Source organism: Carcharodon carcharias, chromosome 15, assembly GCF_017639515.1.
Source record: "Carcharodon carcharias isolate sCarCar2 chromosome 15, sCarCar2.pri, whole genome shotgun sequence".
NCBI classification, from domain to species: Eukaryota; Metazoa; Chordata; class Chondrichthyes; order Lamniformes; family Lamnidae; genus Carcharodon; species Carcharodon carcharias.
In genome coordinates this window covers 129732546-129754474 of record NC_054481.1, presented here as the reverse complement: position 1 = coordinate 129754474, position 21929 = coordinate 129732546, and the positions used below count along the sequence as shown (strand labels likewise).

The following is a 21929-nucleotide window of genomic DNA, read 5'->3' as shown; positions in this document are numbered from 1 at the left end:
TGACGGAATCATTAAAAGTGCAGGCTACAATTTAAAATGCAATTTTCCCTCATTACATTAACTTGAACTGTAATTATTTTCTCCTTACAGGAGTTGGGCACACCGAGCGAGAAGATCTGGCCTGGTTACAATGAACTTCCTGCAGTGAAGAAAATGACCTTTACTGAATATCCATTCAACAACCTCCGTAAGAGGTTTGGGGCCCTTTTATCTGATCAAGGTTTTGACCTCATGAACAAGTAAGTGTTGTAGGGGAGTTACCATGTGAATTCCATAGTCTTTGTGTTGTTTAATTAACTCCAAGTTGCGCTATTAGAGACCAGAGAGGATTTGTTGGGAAGAAATTGAACCTGCGTACATAGTGCTTTCTTGTTGCTCTTTCAACTCAACCCAGAATGATTGGGTGAATGTGTCTTTTGATTCCTGGTAGTAAAGGCCCTAAATAAAGTGCCGTTGGGTTTTCTGAACCCAATTAATAATGGATACATCCCACAACCCATCATTTGACACTAGAATGGCATTCTTAGAGTGTGTAAAAATAGCTCGTGCAGGCGGTAGAAAAATTCACACTGCTGTTGTAAGGGGTTGCGCCTCTGAGGGTGGACACTAACGTACAAGAATATAGAACCTTTCCTGTGAATTTGGGCCGCAGAGTTAAGACGCTGCCATTTCCTGCCAACACTGAGTTCCACACACGTATTCCATTGCCTCGGGATGTTTTTTAAAAAGAACTGTCCCTTCGTTTCACTCGTAACCATTCTGGGTCACCTAATCACGACTTCATGATTCGCATTTTATTTGAACAAATTTCTGCCCTCAAATTAGGAATACAATCTACTTAATCTAGATGGCAAAAGTGTTCCATTCTCCAGCATTTGGTGCATGTGGGTGTTTTCTCCAAAACTCTCAAAGAGCATGAAATTGCAAAGTTTCTTTTTAAATTGAGAAAGTAAGTTAAACACCACAGGTGTGTAAGTGCAAAGCAAGTGATGTAAATTGGGAAGTAGTGATTTAGCGATAACGATCTTGGACTCCAATAGACGACAAATTGCATGAGAGTCTTTCAAGTTAAATCCTGTCCATCATTGCTGCGTCGGCCTGAAGATTGAACAAGTTTTAAAACTCAAGTAGGTAAACATGGCATATGATTGCTGCATTTGAAATTTCCACCATTTTTATTGAAAATTATTTAATTTTTATTTCATTTCAAGCAATTTGCTGATAACAAACGAACAGTCTTTTGTCCTGGCTGTGAAATATATTTTTGCAGTTACTTAAAAGATTAATATTTTGATAACAGCACGTATATTTACAAAGTTAACAAAGCCTCTGCAAGATGTCAAGAATTCTTTCTCTTTTTGAAACAGATTTTTGACTTATTGCCCTGCCAAAAGAATTACAGCTGAGGAAGCATTGAAACATGAATATTTCAGGGAAACGCCGCTCCCTATAGAATCAGCTATGTTCCCAACCTGGCCCGCAAAGAGTGAGCAGCAAAGAGTTAAACGTGGAACCAGTCCTCGACCCCCTGAAGGCGGACTTGGCTATAGTCAACTGGCAAGTTTTTATTTTTATGCATAACTGGATACAAGGATTTTAACATTTAAAAACCACTTCACAATGGAAAGAATGATTGTAACCTTTGTAGGAAAGGTGACTGGAAGCTTCATCTAAAAAAAATGAGCATTTTAAAGGCCTGAGCTAGCAAGTTGGAAGGGTTTAGGGAGAGAGGTCCAAAGAGTGGGGATACCAATGGTGCAGCCTTGAGAAGGGGTCAGAAAGCTGAATTGGGAACCAGGTGCGAAGACTGAATGACAGAGCTAAACACAGACCCAGCTCTTTCCCCTGAGGAGGCTTCGCCTATAGTGAATCCGTAAAGTTTTGCTTTTTACACAGATAAGGCTGGAAGAAGGTGGGGCAAAGGACAGAGAGGGTTTTAATTGAGATAGATTGGACAGGGAGCCATGGAGGACTTGAAGTAGAGGAAAGGATTAGTGGAGTTCTGGGTAGGTTTGAGTGCATGTGTTTGTGAGGTGGAGGTCTGCAGAGTGTCTGAGAAATGAAGTCTGGCGGTAAAGATCTGTAGTGTTTTAAAATGATGACTCAATAAGCATGTCCCTTTGTAGTTGATCTCAAAGCCATTATGGCCACATTTCCATCATATCCTCAATCTCTTACTCTTTCAAACCTATTTACACTTAAGTAACCTTGTGATCACTGGCTTACTAAGTATGTTGCAGAAAAGATTATTCTTTAAAGTATGTGTTTTGTATGATATTACCTCAAAACACTCCCATGCTGTCACCAACTGTGCTAAACAACCAGCGCTTTATCCTAGTGTTACATAGCTTGGTGTTTTCTTCAACATTCAAGTGGACACTCAAAAAATTTTATATGCCCAAACTGTGCTTTACTAAAATCTTTTTCTGTGTGTGAAGTAGCTCCCCAGTACCACTATTTATTCTTAATTTCTAATGTTGTTTATTCCACAACTGTTGAACATAAAAAAAAAATGATCCGACAGAGATAAAATCATTTTCCTCTTGTACCAGTGACCATTCATGTTGCCAGGGTTGGATGATTGAGGAAATTGTTATGATATCACAGACTGAAGCTTAGTGGTAGTTCATTAATGATCTTGTCCTGATGACTCTTCTTTTCCGAAGTGAAGCAGCTGCTTTTAGCTACTTATCCGCTTAATTCATGACAATAGGTTGGATTTGCTGCCTACCAAACTTTATCTCTGTACTGAGCACTTTGCAGCTACAGCAAAGTCCACTGCAGATGGAAGATCATGCTCAGCAGGTCTATAAAAAAAATCTGTAACAGTCGTGATCTCTGGTTATCCTGCCTGACTAAGGAGGAAACAAAAAGGCATAGTGTGAGAAAGGAGAGAAATGAAACAGGTGCTTTGTAAGCAGCTTTAGTGTGTTGGTTTATTTGCAATCTCTTTCCTCTTACAGGGCGATGATGATTTGAAAGACACTGGCTTCCATCTAACAACCACAAACCAGGGAGCCTCTGCTGCTGGTCCTGGTTTCAGCTTAAAGTTCTAATGCACTGACTTTTTATTTGACGATCAGGATGAAAGACAATGCAGTAGCTAAAGGATGCCTTTCACATTTGGCATCTTAAAACTCTGCTTTGTAGCAGAAACTGTGCTGTATGTCTCATACAGCATCACAGCTCAGCAAGCTTCATCTTCGAATTTTTTTTTAAGCTTTTAAATATTCATTTGTAAAATGTAAAATAATTCAATCAAGTCATTTGCAATGTGGAGAATTTAATTGTTCTTGACTGGTTAAAGTGGAATATTTTGTGTACATGTAGAGTTTTGGTAAATTTAAAAATAAAGCCCAATAAAAATGAGTTTTACTTTGGTGTGTTAGATTAGCTGAACTGAGTAGAGATTTCAGCTGGAGAGTAGAGATGCTTATTTTTTTCAATATATTAGTCCATTCTACATGGATGGCATATTAATGTTATGCAGTGAATTTTCTTTTTTGGCAGCTTTCCACACAGCTATTGAGATTGATGAGACATAGGGGATTTTGACGATCAATCTGCACCAAGGGTCCAGTTGGGCTTCACTGACCCAAAGCTCTAACTGAGCCAATACATGTTGAATGTGAAATGTGCATATTGTGGGAGGTTGTTTATAATTTGCAGGATATTTTTTAAAACTGACTCCATGTGGTTTGTCTAGTCGTGTACGTGTAGAAAGGCCTTAAATGCAAAATGTCTATATTTGCATAGGGGATATTATCTATTTTACAAGCTTTTTAAAACATAAATCTGGACTCTGAACTTTTTCCTACATTATAATGTTCTGATTTTACAGCTTGTTTTCAGTAGAGTTAAATTGCAAATCAAACATTCCTGAATAATTTTTGTAACGGTAGGTTTTGCACTTGAGGATTGGACTATTAGAAAGATAGTTGAAAGCTAATGAGCTTCTTATATTATGTAGGCAAATTGGATTGATATAGTTTCCCCCATCCTGTTGGGGTCATACGGAGCACAAAGGAAAATGGTTGTGGTTGTTGGAGGTCAATCATCTCAGCTCCAGGATGTCACTGCAGTAGTTCCTCAGGGTAGTGTCCTCGGCCCAGCCATCTTCAGCTGCTTCATCAACAACTTTCCTTCCACCATAAGGTCAGAAGTGGGGATATTTGCTGATTATTGCACAATGTTCAGCACCATTCATGACCCCTCAGATACTGAGGCACTCCATGTCCCAATGCAGCAAGACCTGGACAATATCTACGCTTGAGCTGACAATTGGCAAGTAACATTTGTGCCACACAAGTGTCAGGCAATGACCATCTCCAAGAGAGAATCTAACCATTACCTCTTGATGTTCATTGGCATTACCATCACTGAATCCCCCATTGTCAACATCCTGGGAGTTACCATTGACCAGAAACTGAACTGGACTAGCCATATAAATACTGTGGCTATACAGGTGGGTCAGAGACTAGGAATAGTGTGACAAATAACCCACCACCTGACTCCCCAAAGCCTGTCCTCCATCTACAAGGCAGTCAGGAGTGTGATGGAATGCTCTTCACTTGCATAAATGAGTGTAGCTCCCACAATACTGAAGAAGCTTGACACCGTCCAGGACAAAGCAGCCCACTTGATTGGCACTCCCCCCACCACCGACTCACAGTAGCAGCAGTGTGTACCATCAACAAGATGCACTGCAGAAATTCACCAGGCGGCTTCGACAGCACCTTCCAAATCCACAACCACTATCACCTAGAGGGACACAGGCAGCAGGTAGGTGGGAACACCAGCGCCACCTGGGACCACGTCACTCACCATCCTGATTACGAAATATATCGCTGTTCCTTCACTCTCACTGCACTGAGTCAAAATCCTGGAACTCCCTCCCTAACAGCACTGTGGGTGTACCTACACCACATGGACGGCAGTGGTTCAAGAAGGCAGCTCACCACCACCTTTTCCAGGGCAACTAGGGATGGGCAATAAATATTGGCCCAGCCAGCGAAGCCCACATCCTGTAAGTGAGTTTTTTTTACAAAAATCAAAGAGAAAAACTGAAAAATGGATGAGATGCAAAGACATGAGTATAGTGAAAAATGTAAAGGATAAAAGATGTTTTAAGTTTATCAGGAGTATGAGTAAAGGTATAGAGGGGCATTACCAGTGCCTGAAGAACTAAATATTTTATCACTCCACTGAATGGGGTGTATGGAATTTGAGAATATAAGGGAGGCAGTAGACTAAAACTTAATTAGGAAGGTGAACAAGGTTATTGACAATTTAACTGGTAATGAGATTGAGACCTCAGAACTAACCAATATCTTTCAAAGCTCATTACAACATTCCATGTCTGTGTCCCACTGGATTGGGAAATAATTAACATGTTAACCATGAAGATCTCTAAACCTGATCTCACGTGTGGTAAAAATGGAACAGACCTTGATAAGGGATTGGACAAGGAATCATTTGGAAGGATAGGGTCTGTAAGTGAATGCTAAGATCGGATTCAGAAAGGACAAGCATGGGGGGAATAAAGTTAAAGCAGTGGATTCATGAAAGCATTTAACATTGTCCATATGATTGATTGATTCAGCTGATGTATGTCCATGGGGGTAAATGAAGTATTAGCCTGGATCGGTAAGTGGCTGAATGATAAACAGCAAAGGGCATGGGAAAGGATTTGCCTCAAATGGCTGCTGATGGAGTTGTGTAGGCAGCTGTTTATATTTTCTGTAAGTCACTCAAGTACAGAATATTGTTTATCGTGTATAATATTACAGATAAATTAGATATCGTAATCAGATAATCTAAAGAGATCCTAAGTTACAGGGCAAATACTGTTCAACATAATCATCAGGAAGAAGCATGGCTGTGTACGAAATGGAACATACTTGAGGTATTGGCAGAAGAGACCTAAAAACTTTGAAGGACAGATTGTTAAAGTTGTCATGTTCAGTCTGTGAAGGAAGCAAATAAAATGGCTTGACAAATGTGGTTTATAAATCTAAGGAAGTGATGTTAAAGCTGTATCTGGCCTTGGTGGTGCTAGAGCTGGAGTATTGTCCTCAAATTTGGTTTCCATATAATAAACCTGTAGATTTATTGAAAGAAATCCCAAGCATGGCTACAGAACTGAATCCTGAGGAGCTCAGAATTGAAGAAAGAAAATGTCTACCCCAGGATGTGATAGAAGTCTTGTTAAGAATTTCATAGGTATGTGGGAATTTGGATCCGTGGAAGTTTTTCTGTTAGGCATAGTTGCCAGGGACTAGGATTCACTGTTTAAGGGAATAGAAATTGAATCTTGTTAGACCCATAAAAGTGCAAAATGAGAGCCAATTCCAGTGTCCCTTGTCCACAATACACCTGAAAGACACCCTACTCTATTAGATTGAGCCATTTTTCAGGCATAGGCGGTGGTCAAGCTTTATGATGCTAGCAAGGGAGCCCCTATTATCTGTTTATCATTGCAGAGGTTAATACAAAAATAACATCTGGTTTATTGCCATCTTGGAATGGCGTAGTTAGATAAAAACTTAACTGTTTCCTCTACTGATCACTTTAATTCACATCCAGTTTTCAAAAATTTAACTCAGCAGTTGCTGAGTTATCAGTTTGTTCTGCATTAGTATTTGAGATTCTAACTTAAGCTTCAAGGGGAAAAAGCTTTTATTGACTTCAGGACTCCTTACTGATCTCCCTTGAATAACTGCTTAACACATATATTTTAGGATTAAGTAATAAAAATAGGATAGGATTAGTAGTGAATTCTCCTGAAATCATAGACACAGGTACAGAATTCTGGAATGCATACCCCATGGATTGACAGGGGGCTTTTGTCTGACCAAAAATAACTAACTACTTTCTGACTTTCAATCTCTTTACATGGAACCAAGTTCCCAATAAACATTTATTATTAAATGGTTAAAATTGCTAACAAAGGATTCAAGACCCACCAGTAATTCAGGAGATGAAACTGTTGACAGCTAAGGAATTTTTGGTAAGGAACTAGACATCCTGTGGCTCCTGCTACTTAATCTTGGCAGAAAGCTTGGATGTCCATGAATTGATTCTCCAAGCAGAATTATTTTGCTCCTGGGATCTTCCTTGTGATGATGATTTTGGGAGGTTTGCAATGCTTCAATTCAATGCACCAGTTCTATGAATGTTTTCTGGATGACCTGCCCATCGGGAAGCTAAGGAATAGGAATACATCAAATTTGCACAGAGCTTACAGTCCATCCTGACCAGCTCCACTTGCACACTTGTGCACCCAACCATGATGCAGAAGTCTGAAGGTTTTGTCATAACTAGCAATACAGAACAAGCAGCACCACCCCAATGTCTGACTATAGCTGTCATTATGGCTGTGGATTGCAGTGTGCAGAGGAGCTTGCCTTTATCTAATTTGTTGCCCCTCACAGACATGCTAAATTTAGCCATACTTGTTATGACACAGCAGGTGGTAAATGCTGAGCAGTTCAAATCCCAGAGGGAGACTTTGAAACAACTGTTTCAACTAATTTTCAAGTTGCGGACTTTGAATTCGGTTATAATAAGACCACCGAACCTTGAGGTTTTTATAAAACTAAATTAACATTTATTAATATGAGAAAAGATTGTAGGCACATACATATGTCTACAAATTGCTGCTACAATAATTTTTAAATCCCATAATTAATCTGATTCCCAGTTACACCTCCTTTAAGACAACAGTCAAACACACAGATTTTAAAAGACTCAGGCAGAATAAATGATACCCTGAACAGTCAAGTTCAAAGTGAGTTCTCTTAACTTCAATTCCTGGAGACAGCAATTTGGTACATACAGAGTGAAGACATTTCACACTTGTTGAATCTTAGACTGCCTTCCCTTACACACAGTTTTTGCTCCATTATATATATTTTCCCCACTGAATGCAAATTCCTATTGTTTCACTATGTCTTTGGACTTCTACCTTCCTGATAATAAAAATCTCTTGTAGCACTAAGTTTTACCAGTAATCTTTGGGAAAAATAAATGCACTTTCAAAACTTCACCTGGCTAGGTGACACATTTCACCTCCTTTAAAAACACAAATATCCTTTTATACCTTACATTCTAAACTTCCTCCATGTTTACATAAAAAACCTTCAGGCCAGCTGCCTTTAATCCAATTAAGTCTCACACACACATCCCACTATTACTCTATTTTACAATAAGTTCCAATAACATTGAGAATTATTATAGTTTCCCGACCAGTGCTCGAGTAACATGGATAATCAAATCTTAAGGAATAAAAAATATCACCCAAAATACATTAAAATGCCACTAATATTGGAAAAAATCTTAACGCACTATACTAAAAAGGAACTGTAAACATTATAACCAAAAAAAAACCATCCAAAAGCTGTTTTCTTTTTAAAAACTCCATCAGATGGAGATTTGCTTGTACCCATTCCAGATGGATTTTGTTGTGCCAGGATTGTGCTTTTTAACTTGAATTTTAAAAAATTGCTTGAATATTTTTGTATCGGTTCTGGGTGTTAATGAGGACTTGATGTTTGCTGCAGCTCCATCATCAACCATCCAGCCAGCCAAACAAATAGCAGGTAGGAGCAGCCATAGAGTTATACAGCACAGAAACAGGCCCTTCGGCCCATTCTGTCTGTGCCGGCCATCATGCACCTATCTATTCTAATCCCATTTTCCAGCACTTGGCCCATAGTCCTGTAAGCAATGGCATTTCAAGTGCTCATCTGAATACTTCTCCAGCCTCTACCAATCCCTCAGGCAGTATGTTCCAGATTCCAACCACCCTCTGGGTGAAAAGATTTTTCCTCAAATCCCCTCTAAACATCCTGCCCCTTACCTTAAATCTATGCCCCCTGGTTATTGACACCTTCTTTCTAGCTACACCCCTCATAATTTTGTACACCTCTATCAGGTCACAGCCCTCCCCCTCCCCCTCCCCCTCAACCTTCTCTGCTTTAAGGAACACAACCCTAACCTATCCAGTCTCTCTTCATAGCTGAAACACTCCAGCCCAGGCAACATCCCAGTGAATCTCCTCTGCACCCTCTCCAGCGCAATCACATCTTTCCTATAGAACTGACCAGAACTGCACACAGTACTCCAGCTGTGGCCTAACTAGTGTTTTATACAGCTCCAACATAATCTTCCTACTCTTCTATTCTGTGCCTTGTCTAATAAAGGCAAATATCCCATAGGATATCAAATGCAAAACATGTTCAATTTGCTGAGCCCCTATATAAGGAATAAATTTATCCCAGAGTTCTAGGTATTTCCAAAGTAAATCTCAGGTGAGATGAATCTCCAAACCTGAACAGAGAGATTTAGTTGAGTTAGCCCACAGGGAAAAGGAAAAATGACCTTTGTGCTTCCTGAGCTTAATTTTTAATTATTGCTTTGTCGCAATCTAGCATCTGGTACTTTCCAACTGATAACTTGGCTGGCTGCTTGTGATGCAGTTGAACAAACTACAAAACCTGTCCATAAGTTCAGTGAAAGAATGCAAAATTTAGGATTCCTGGACAAGGCTGTAATATAATGGGGGCAGCTGTGGGTAGGAGAAAAAAGAAGCCACAATCAAGGCCTTGTTAACCCTAATATGATAATGATTAAATCTCAATGGCTCAGGAGCTAATACATCACACAAGAGGTTGATATGATAGTTAGACATCTAGCTAGTTGGAAGTTTGATTCCTGGTCAATGTTGGGGAGGAGTATTCATGTGTTAGGCAGATGAAAAATTAAAGATCCATTGATGTGTAGTGTGGGAAGGTTTGGTTGTGGTGGCCTTACTACTAGATCATAAAAGCCCCTCCTCACTCAAATATTTTATACATCCCTCTTTTTGGGTAGACAGCAATTGGGACTTAAAGCACTCTGGGCAAACCCACATTAATCTGCTCAAATCCCTGGCCGCTTGTGAAAAAAAAAACAAGACATCAAATATTCTTTAAAAATATAGCCTTCAGTTCAACATTTTGACACATTGGTCAGTCAGATTTAATTTATTTTTAAAGATCACTGTACAAACATCCAAACCAAAAAACAGAAAATTTCACATCTGCAAACAGTGCACTAAATACACATCACCATACAGACACTGGTTTGTTTTTTATAAAAATGCAATAAATTGATTGGCAAATTATTACAAACGACATTTATTTAAAGAGTTTCTTTATTCTTTAACTATCAACTGCCAAGAGTATTTTGTAAGGATTTTGCCTTTTTTCTTCACTAGGCAAGTGTAGGTTCCTTCATTGATTGCATTGGCAATGATGCTGAGCTTACTGCCCATCATGGCGATGTAACCCGGATATGAAAACTCTAATAGTTCACCATCTTTAAACCACCTGAAAATGAATTTATACTTATGAATCGGTGATGTCAAAAGGGGTCAATCAACAGGCTACACCAATGGACTATCCCAAATTTCACAAGACTCTTGGACGAGAGGGCCCCAGCTACCCTTTCAGGTGGACATAAAAGATCCTATGGCACCACTCAAAGAGAACAGAGGATTAATAAAACCGATGGGAGGATATCTGAAATTTTACAGGCACCAACTCAGTTTGGTATACCAGATGTAGTTATTTAGGATTTTACTAATGTATTATTGCTAATTACATTGAATATATAGCACAGAAAAAGGCCATTTGGCCCAATATGCAGATGTATAGAAATCCTTGCAGCTAAATGAGTATTAACAAGTATTTATTTAAACTTAAGGTAATTAAATAGCCTTGATGTAGAAAATGAATTGCTATAAAAGGTAACAATCTTCAATGAGGTACGAATGGACACATAAAACATCTTTGTCTAGACCACTGAACAAACAGCATTGTTAGAGCAGAAAGAGTTAAGTGATGTAAATATCAGATGTAATTGTTGTAATTTTGAATCTCAACAACAAATAATAGTAGCTGTGTGCGAAATTATAAGGAGTCATGATGAACAGGACATCAGTTATCTTTCCAGACTTAGAGCTACTTACAAATTCAGAACCTCTTGTGGTTCTGAGTGTCAGCAGTGATAAAAATGCTGAGGCTATAATGACCTTTACGCTTTCAATTTGGCTATTACAAGAAGCAATTCCCCATCCTCACAGCCTCTGCTAGCTAGGGCGATTCACATTATTTCAGAAGCATCCATTGCACTCTGCTACCAAAGCTGCTTCTTCACATCTGCCTGCTCAGTCACTGTATTTGAACAAAGAGGAGCCTCCCCAGGACTCCACATACTATACATGCAATTGCAGGTGTCAGACTTTAAGAACAGGAAGCCTGGCTCATTTGTCGCTCTGCCACACAGGATTACTTAGGTGAAATATAAGCTGCTTATATTTCACCTCTTTTCTATTTTTCCTTAGCTCTGTTGAAGAGTCATACGGGCTCGAAACATGAACTGTGTTCCACTCCGCAGATGCTGTCAGACCTGCTGAGTTTTTCCAGGGTATTTTTTATTTTTGTTTTGGATTTCCAGCATCCGCAGTTTTTTGCTTTTACATAATATGCTACTTGCATGCCTAGCCAGCAAACAGACTCTTGAGAAACCACAAATGTTATTTGTCCTGGCTTACATCTGAAAGAGTTATACAAGCTGAGCCGAAAGCGTGAGCTGTATGAAATTCTTCTTCAAGATCCCTTTAATTTCTGGGTCTCTGGTTCTGTCAGTTCTCAGGTCATCTCGTGTCAGTGGTAAAACAGACTTCAGTCTGTCCAAAGCTCTTAAATACGTCACCAAAGACTGGGTTGCAGGAGAACTTCTGGATCTTGTTCAGATTTGAATGATACAATTATTTCAGAAATAAAAGAAGATTTAAGAAAGAAAGAATTTGTATTTCGATAGTGTCTTTCACAGCCTCAGGATATCCCAAACTGTTTTAAAACCAGATTGTTTATTAGATATAATAGGCGGTGGCGTAATGATATTGTCACTGGACTAGCATTCCAAAGACCCAGGGTAATTATTGCTCTGAGAACCCAGCTTCGAATCCCACCACAAGCAGATGGTGAAACTTGAATTCAATAGAAGTCTGATGATGATGAAGCCATTGCCAATTGTTGTAAAAACCCGTCTGGTTCACTAATGCCCCTTTAGGGAAGGAAGTTTGCCTGGTCTGGCCTACACATGACTCTAGACCCACAGCAATGTGGTTGACTCTTAAATGCCCTCTGAACAAGGGCAATTAGGTAGGAATGGACAATAAATGCTGGCTTAGCCAGCGATGCCCATATCCCATGAATGAATAATAAAAAAAAACAAAGGGCTGCCCTCTTTGGCCATGCCTCAGCTATTGAGGTTAATTCTCCAGTATTGCAACAGGACAAAAGCCTCTGTTAATCATCCAAGATTAAAGATATGTTGGTGCAACTACTGCAAAGAATTCTGATGAGCAAGGCATCTGGTTCCTGAGGATTTGTTTATGCCTTGACCATGTGCAATTTAATCATCATCTAAATCAAACCACTTGTAAACTGATTCATTTCTACATCAATCGATGCAGACCAGTTGCATAGACAATTCATTTCCAAGAGCAATATTCTAGTTCCATGAAGAACATGAATAATTTAGATGATGAGCAGGTACTTAAATTAGACTCAACTGTGAGCAGAAAAATCAGAGCACATGGAAACAGATTTAACAGATCCTAAACCAATGGAAACCAGTAATATTTTCCCACTGAGTAGTGGGCATGTGTACAAGTAATTAATGCCACGCTGGTTAAATCATTTTAAAAAGTGGTGGATTAAACACTGACCCAGGTTTTAAATTTACCCCAGACAAAGTCCCCTTGCTGATAAATCCTCTGCAAAATTAATCTCAAGCCAACTCCTAGCGAGTATGTGCCTAAAGGAGTAAAACTGCGCCTGATAATTGGCAGCAAATTTGTAATCTCACATGGAAAGACCATAAAGATAAAAAACAAAAATAGCTGGAAAAACGCAGCAGGTCTGACAGCATCTGCGGAGAGGAACACAGTTAACGTTTCGAGTCCGTGTGACTCTTCATCAGAACTGAGGAAATATAGAAATGAGGTGAATATAAGCTGTTTGAGGGGGGTGGGACAGGTAGAGCTGGATAGAGGGCCAGTGATAGGTGGAGGCAAAGAAGAGATTGTCAAATATGTCATGGACAAAAGGACAAAGGTGCTAACGGTGGTGATATTATCTAAGGAATGTGCTAATGGTGACATTAAGGGTAGAAAGCAGGACGAGCAAGTGACAGATAGCCCTAGTGGGGGGTGGGGTGGGGGGAAGGGAAAGAAATAGGCTAAAAGGTGGAGATAAAACAATGGATGGAAATACATTTAAAAATAATGGAAATCGATGGGAAAAGAAAAATATATAAAAAAATATAAATTATTGGAAAAGGGGGGCGTCGGAAAGGGGTTGGGGATGGAGGAGAGAGTTCATGATCTGAAGTTGTTGAACTCAATGTTAAGTCTGGAAGGTTGTAAAGTGCCTAGTTGGAAGATGAGGTGTTGTTCCTCCAGCTTGTGTTGAGCTTCACTGGAACAATGCAGCAGGCCAAGGACAGACATGTGGGCATGAGAGTAGGGTGGAGTGTTGAAATGGCAAGCGACAGGGAGGTTTGGGTCATGCTTGCGGACAGACCAAAGGTGTTCTACAAAGCGGTCACCCAGTCTGCGTTTGGTCTCTCCAATGTAGAGGAGACTGTATTTGGAGCAGCGAATGCAGTAGACTAAATTGAGGGAAGTGCAAGTGAAGCGCTGTTTCACCTGAAAGGAGTGTTTGGGCCCTTGGATAGTGAGGAGGGGGGAAGTAAAGGGGCAGGTGTTGCACGTTCTGCGGTTGCATGGGAAGGTGCAATGGGAGGGGGTTGAGGTGTAGGAGGTGATGGAGGAGTGGACCAGGGTGTCCCAGAGGGAACGATCCCTACAGAATGCCACCAGGGGAATGAAGGGAAGATGTGTTTGGTGGTGGCATCATGCTGGAGTTGGCGGAGGATGATCCTTTGAATCCGGAGGCTGGTGGGGTGATAAGTGAGGACAAGGGAGACCCTATCATGGTTCTGTGAGGGAGAGGAAGGTGTGAGGAGGGATGCGCAGGAGATTGGCCGGACTTGGTTGAGGGCCCTGTCAACCACCGTGGGTGGAAAACCTCAGTCAGAGGAACTGTTTTTGAAGGTAGCATCATCAGAACAGATGCGATGGAGGTGAAGGAACTGAGAGATTGGGATGGAATCCTTACAGGAAGCGGGGTGTGAGGAGCTGTAGTCGAGGTAGCTGTGGGAGTCGGTAGGCTTGTAATGATATTGGTGGACAGTCTATCACCAGAAATTGAGACAGAGAGGTCAAGGAAGGGAAGGGAAGTGTCAGTGATGGACCATGTGAAAATGATGCAGGGTGGAAACTGGAAGCAAAATTAATACATTTTTCCAGGTCCAGATGAGACCATGAAGCAGCACCAAAGCAGTCATCGATGTACCGGAGAAAGAGGTGTGGGAGGTGGCCTGAGTAGGACTGGAACAAGGAATGTTCCACATACCCCATAAAGAGACAGGCATAACTGGAGCCCATGCAGGTACCCATAGCCACACCTTTTATTTGGAGGAAGTGAGAGGAGTTGAAGGAGAAATTGTTCAGCGTGAGAACAAGTTCAGCCAGACGGAGGAGAGTAGTGGTGGATGGGAATTGTTCGGGCCTCTGTTCGAGGAAGAAGCGGAGAGTCATCAGACCATCCCGGTGAGGGATGGAGGTGTAGAGGGATTAGACAACCATGGTGAAGAGGAGGCGGTTGGGGCCAGGGAACTGGAAATTGTTGTTACGATGTAGGGTGTCAGGAATCGCAGATGTAGGTGGGAAGAGACTGGACAAGGGGAGAGAGAATGGAGTCAAGATAGTAAGAAATGAGTTCCATGGGGCAGGAACAGGCTGACACGATCAGTCTGACAGGACAGTTCTGTTTGTGGATTTTGGGGAGGAGGTAGAAGCGGGCCGTCCGAGGTTGGGAGACTATGAGGTTGGAAGCTGTGGAGGGAAGATCTTCAGAGGAGATGAGGTCAGTGACAGTCCTGTAAACAATGGCTTGATGTTCAGTGGTGGGGTCATGGTCCAAGGGGGAGGTAGGAGGAAGTGTCTGCGAGTTGACGCTCAGCCTCTGCGAGGTAGAGGTCAGTGCGCCAGACAACAACAGCACCATCCTTGTCAGCAGGTTTGATGACAATGTCAGGGTTGGACCTGAGAGAACAGAGTGCAGCAAGTTCAGAGAGAGACAGGTTAGAGTGGGTGAGAGGAGCAGAGAAATTGGGACAACTGATGTCACGCCAACAGTTCTCAATGAAAAGATCAAGAACAAGTAAGAATCCAGAGGGAAGGGTCCAAGTGGAGGGAGAATATTTGAGGTGGGTAAAAGGATCCGTTGAACGGGGAGAGGACTCCTGCCCAAAGAAGTGAGCACGGAGACGAAGACGGTGGAAGAAGAGTTCAGCATCGTGCTGAGCCCGAAATTCATTGAGGTGAGGGCGTAGGGGTATGAAACTGAGTCCTTTGCTGAGCACTGAACATTCAGCATCGGAGAGGGGAAGGTCAGGGGGTATGGTGAATACACGGCTGGGGCTGGGACTGGAAGACAGGATGGGGACAGAGGGACAGGCAGGTGTGGAGGGTCCTGGATGGGTGTTGTTGTCAATGAGTTGTTGGAGCTTGCGTTCCTTTGCACCTGAAAGAAAGAGACAAAGTTTTTTGTTGAGGCGTCGGATGAGACGAAGAATAAAATGAAACTGGGGGCAAGGACAGCTTAGAGATAGGGTGAGTCGGTGCTGCTAGAGGAAGAGGTCGAGTGTGTTCATATGGCAGCGCATGGCACTGTATGTGGATCTCAGGATGCAACAAGGATCCATAAAGATAGTCCTGCAACCATGTTCCACTGGTTTATATGGAGGTGCTATCCGCAGGTTGGGGTGAAAATACATTACAGGTGCAAAGTAAAGGGAACTTTATATTCAGTAATTATACCAGCCTGGTTGATGCTCATACTAGCTGCCCAAAATGGAAATGAATCACATAAAATATTAAGTTATTGAATGTATTCAGAAGTATGGATCATTTAAAAAACATTACTTACTGCAATATCCCTTTCTTATGAGCAACCTTTCGTCCACATCGAATTGTAACATTCCGTCCTTTGGAAACTCGCCTAACTTTAGTCCTGGGAGGTACAGGCGTTGGTGCATTGGTTGGGATGGGAGGATCTGCAGAGCAACATATTTTCACATTTAAATCATTATTCACCACTTTCAATTCCAATTTTAGGCTAGTGTATTTTTGAGCAATGAAAACCAAGAGAATAATTACTTCAGAGATGGGAGTTCCAAGTCCCAGTGTTGTCTCAAATCTACAGTGGATGGGGCTTGTGATGAATTTTGCAAATCCTTGGCTAAGTTATAAAGCAAAGTCTTGAACAGTATAAGGGAAACAGACTGTATACATGTGTCTTCCAGGAAGCTGCTGAAACTTATTCATGCTTTTGTTGCCTCCCGCATTCCACCCTCCATAAACCTGAGGTCATCCAAGATGCGTCTCCCTGTGTCCTTACTGACCCCAAGTCCCATTGATCCCTGCATTCACTGACCTGCACTGGCTCCCAGTTAAGCAACATCTCAATTTTAAAATTCTCATTTTTCTTTCCAAATCCCTCTATCTCCCCTCCCTGTCTCTGTAATCTCCTCCAGTGCTACAAATCTTTGCAATATCTGTACTCATCTACTTCTGGCCTCGTGAGGATGGCTGATTTTAATCGCTACATCATTGGTGGCTACATCAAGGCTACACCTTGGCTGCTGCCAAGGCCCTAAGCTCTGGAATTCACTCCCTATGTTTCACTACTTCTCTAGCACTCTTTCCTGCTTTAAGACGCTCCTTAAGTCCATTTGATCAAGCTTTTGGTCGTCTGCCCTAATATCTCTTATGTGGTTCAATGTCAAGCTTTGCTTTATAACCCTCCTGTGAAACACCTTGCGCTTTTTTTTACATTAAAGGTGCTCTATAAATAAAGGTTGCTGTTGAACAACCATTGTGTTTTCAATAACAGGGAGAGCATGTGACTGCCAATTTTCTGGGCTTATTTGTAGCGATACCCCAAACCCAGCCGTTCTACTGTTGCCATAATATTACACACTTCCACTTTAGAATTTAAGCTTCAATTCAAAGAGATAATGCAACTACTGTGTCCGTTTTAATTGCAGAAAATGCTCAGAGGGTTGTCTTATTTCAACATTTAATGACAAAATTCTGGCCCGAATTATTTAGTAAGGAGGAGATGAATGGAAGTTTTCTATCTTCAGAAAACAATGAAAGGCCACCTACATGTACACATGGAATGCCTGATAACTGTGGTGAAGTCAGCAAGCTAGATACTATGCACAACAACCTTTACTGGAAAATGGTTCCTTTATTTCTAATTATTAGATCTTTATCTGCACAGAAATCAGTTGTTCTTATGGAACTTGAGAGCTCACGATCAGAAAAGAGTTGATCATGCGCAGTAAATGGATAATTATTTTATGGTGCCCACTGTCATAACCTTGAGTTGAAAAGAGCACAAATCTGCAATAACGGTGACTACATTGAGCATAGAAAAAAACCCAAAGAGGGAAAGAGCTGGTGAGTGAATGGCAAAGGATGTGATTGTACCTATACAGAAGTCACAGCTAAATGGGCAATGCTTCTTCATTAAAGTGTGACGTTTTTCACAGAAACCCTTGAGGGCCCAGGAAGGACATTCATCAAGTCTGTCCAGGCAACCTTAAAATGAAGGAATACATTGGGTTAGCGATTATACTTTTAATTACTAAACCATGCCCACCTTTGTAAAATCACTCCCCGTATGATTTATCAGAGGCTAATTTGCTTATTTTCTTCCCTTCCTCTCGGTCAGGAAATTCCCAATGTCTCCTGAGCAGTGTGTTGATATAACAAGCTGTGCCTTGGATAATATTTTATAAAACAACATGCAAGTAGGTTAGATAGAATAGGTTGATAATGTGATAATTTGATATCTATTAACTGGAACATGGGTGATGTTTTTTCAATTGGCATACTCAGAATTATTTAAAAATGTTCCTTTTCATAGGGAAAAAAAACAGAAGCTTACAACACAAATTCCATCTTTAGGTCACTTACATTGAACACACAGCACAGAAATTGATCATTTGGTCCAACAGACCCAAGCTGGTTATAATGCTGTACACGAACCTCCTACCATCTCTCTTCACCTAACCACTGCTGTCCAGTTGGGTTGTACTGCTCTTACATGTTTCCATTCTTATCAATCTAATCATAGCCAAAAGTTCCATCCTTGGCCCCCTCCTGTTTCTGCTCTACATGCTGCCACCCCAAGGCACAGTGTTAATTTTCACTTTAAGCTGATGACACTCAGCTCTACTTCACCACCATCTCTAGACTCCTCCATTGATGCTAAATTATCAGACTGCTATCTGACATCCACCACTGGTCGAGCAGAAATTTCCTCCAATTAAACATCGGGAAGACTGAAGCCATTGTTTTTGGTCCCTGCTCCAAACTCTGTTCCCTACCAACTCATTCCCTACTGACTCCATCCCTCTCTCTGGCAATAGTCTGAGATTAAGCCAGTCTATTTGCAACTTTGACATCACAGATCCTGAGATGAGCTTCCAACCTCATACTCGTGTCATCTTAAGACTGCCTATTTCACCTCATCACTCGACTTCACCCCGCCTCAGCTCTTCTGCTGCTGAAACCCTCATACTTGCCTTTCTTACCTCCAAACTCGACTATTCCGATGCATTCTTAGCTGGTCTCCCACATTCTTCCCCCCCCACTCCGGGAATTTGAGATAATCCAGAACTCTGTTGCCCGTGGCTTAACTTGCAGAAAGTCCCATTCCCCTCTCAGCCTTGTACTTGCTGATCTACATTAGCCCCAGGTCCAGCAACACTTAATTTTACAACTGTCACCTTTGTTTTCACATCCCTCCATGGCCCTCCCCACCCCATCTCTATAATCTCCACCCACAACCCTCTGGGATACCTGTGCTCCTCTGATTCAAGCCTCTTGCGCATTTCCAAATATAAATATTCCACCATTGGTGACCATGCCTTCAGCTGCCTAGGCCCCAAGCTCTGGAATTCCCTCCCTACATCTCTCCAATTTTCTACCCCATTTTCTTCCTTTAAGACGCTCCTTAAAACCTACCTCTTTGACCAAGCTTTGGGTCATCTGGCCAAACATCACCTTGTGGAGCTCAGTGTCATACTTTGTTTTATAATGCTCCTCTGAGTGCTTTGGGATATTTCATTACATTAATGGTGCTAAGTTACTTTTGTTGTAATCCTATTGTAAAACTCTTTCATTTTTTCTCCCCATGTGCTTATGTATTTGTGCTATTTCCCCTCAACTAATTGTGGTAGCGAGTTCCACTCTCAGGGTAAAGAAGTTTCTCTCGAATCTATTATTGGATTTATTGGTGATTATCATATTTTTTGTCAATTTTGGGAGCACTGAAGATGCCCAGTATAGTGCACTGTTACACTGGCTTAGTTAAGGTAAGTCAGATAAACCACTTCATCTCCACAAGGGTACCAAATGTGCTGTAAAGCTGCACAAACTAACAAAGGTCTATGAGGCTAAGAGTGCACTGAAGCTGTGGGTGGATATGGGGTTGCAGGAGATCTTTAGTACTCCCAAAACTCAAGCTTTAACACTGCAGTAAACTGTATCTTTGCTGCTTTGAGACTGCAACTGTTGTGAGCACTGATTAATACTGAATCCTAGATTTTATCCACTGAGGGGTAATTTTCCTTACTTCAGTTGAAAATGCAGCACATGGAACCAATTTAATAACTGTTACAAAAATATAATAATTTTCATAATATTTTTCTGGTTCATTGTAAAGTAGTTTTATGGGTGTGAGTGTAGATGGTTCTGTCTGTGTGGTTTAATTACAACTGGAGTCAGGTAGACTGCAAGCTTGAAATTATCAAAAGAAGCTAGGTGTAAAAATGTGCTTGAAATGCTAATGAGTAAACATGGATGCTCTCTTAGCATGTAAGGTATGATGGGAATTTGCATTTTTAGATAAGTGAAGGGTTTGTTTGGATTTCAAAGGGATGTTAGTATGTTTACAGCTAGCCAGATAAGCAAGGCTAAGCAGTGTGTTTATTTTTCCCAAAAGTTACTGACAATATTGGCAACATGAAAGTTTTTCTATTATGGGAAAGGTACAGTTCCAAAGATATATGGAACAATTGAATTTACATATTAAAGAGAGAGAAACATGTATAAAGGAGAATGAAAGGCTCTGTTGGGGGTCATGTAAGATCTAACAGAGGTGTGTGAAACAGCCTTGAAGAAGCCTCCAGCATAAGTCTGTTGTGTCCAGTAACTAAAGTTGGAGAAAGCCATTTGGAATTCCACTGCCAATTGGGTATTGTGTTGACTTGCTGGTTTTTTTAAAATCTAAAATCTATTTTCGACTGTTGCCTTAAAGATGTGTGTAACTGGGAGTTGGGTCAAATAGGAATTTTAGGAGTTATTATAGTATTAAGTAATTGTAGTCTTGTGTATGTGCTTGAAATCTTTTATTGTGTTAATACATACTTTAGTTTAATTCTTTAAATGTCTAAAATTCTAAGTGGATTCATTACTTCTAAATTCAGTGCACCCATGTTCTCATAATAAATAAAAATTGCAAAACCGTTGTGATAGTGTGACCAAGTTTCTCTTGCGGATTTGGTTCACCTGGCACTCATCATCTGCCACATCATAACAACTGGAAGACTCAACTGCAGATTTACCTCACATTTTCACTCAATTCAATGTAAATACCAGCCATTGTTCAATCTTATGCGGCTATATGCCACTTGTCCTTTAGGAAGTTGGACAGCGTGGAGGTCATTTAACTAATGTTAGTTAACATTAAAAGTGCAGAATTTGTGTGTATGATCTGAAATGACTTCGAAAAAATGGCTGTTAAATATTTCCAGTACATTATTAGTAACTTTCAAATTCCTTGTTGTTTAATTTGTTGTCCAGTAATGAAAGACTCAAGTTAATCCCCACAAGCCTTCGACAATAGGATTCTTCTTCTGCACTTGGGATGCCAGTGACCACAGTATGAGGGGTTGGGATTGGGGTTTGGAGGTGGAGGTCTCATAGCAGCAGCAGGTTTCACCCGAATAGAATAATTGGGTAGTGGGAGATGTGAAAACATGCTTGCTATGATTTATATGCAAATTTTTACTTCTTTCCCTCAGTGAAGTGCATGGCCTCCATTTCTATTTCTCTGACAGTGCAGATAAGATGGCAAACTCACTATGTGGGAACCAGGACTGTAAATATGTGTCAAACCAGTAGATGATACGACTATTGTTCACATTGTTACTTTTATCGGTGAGGAAAGTGCCACAACATTAAGACTTACCATACAGCCTCCAAATCCCCCACATATCGTCCCGAGTGATTTTATCTTTTCGTGTTAGTGTAGCATTTTTGTGCATAAGTGAATTTGAGTTCAGTGAGTGCATTAGTCCAAGGCTGTGTCCAATCTCATGGGCTGCAATGTGCACTAGGTCAGTGAGCCAAACCACTGCAATAGAGGTAAGTCATAATCAGAATCATATTTATAAAATAAAATTGATGTCTATTTTGGAATCTTGAAAATTTATCACACAAATTTTACATGACAAACAACGAGAACCAACTAGAAAAAGGAGAATTACTCCCAGATTCCGCTCTTCAGGTTTAGTTCTTAAAGTGAGTTTTATGTTAACAAACCAGTTTCCAGCTGGAATTATTCAAAATCAATCAAGAGCAGGAACCCTGGCTGCTATTTTCCCTCCCTCAGACCAGGATTGCTGTGGTTAAATATTTATTTAAGCATCTTGATTGCCAGTTTTGCTGAGATCAG

General features: G+C 40.8%; 2 protein-coding genes across 20 annotated transcripts in view; one reads left to right on the top strand and one right to left on the bottom strand.

Moving 5' to 3' along the window:
* Positions 1-3369, top strand: part of cdk11b (cyclin-dependent kinase 11B) — a 44654-nt gene extending 41285 nt beyond the window's left edge. For all 18 annotated transcript variants that reach the window (XM_041205990.1, XM_041205987.1, XM_041205980.1 and 15 more), the window contains 3 exons: positions 91-239; positions 1368-1557; positions 2964-3369. In XM_041205990.1, the coding sequence (XP_041061924.1) occupies positions 91-239; positions 1368-1557; positions 2964-3056 (432 nt within the window). In that variant the 3' untranslated portion in view covers positions 3057-3369. The remainder of the gene's footprint in view (positions 1-90; positions 240-1367; positions 1558-2963) is intronic.
* Positions 3370-9996: 6627 nt separating this feature from the next.
* Positions 9997-21929, bottom strand: part of mmp23ba (matrix metallopeptidase 23ba) — a 28486-nt gene continuing 16553 nt past the window's right edge. For both annotated transcript variants that reach the window (XM_041207406.1, XM_041207407.1), the window contains exons 5-8: positions 21444-21608; positions 17675-17785; positions 16107-16233; positions 9997-10370 (exon numbers count right to left, since the gene is read on the bottom strand). In XM_041207406.1, the coding sequence (XP_041063340.1) occupies positions 10196-10370; positions 16107-16233; positions 17675-17785; positions 21444-21608 (578 nt within the window). In that variant the 3' untranslated portion in view covers positions 9997-10195. The remainder of the gene's footprint in view (positions 10371-16106; positions 16234-17674; positions 17786-21443; positions 21609-21929) is intronic.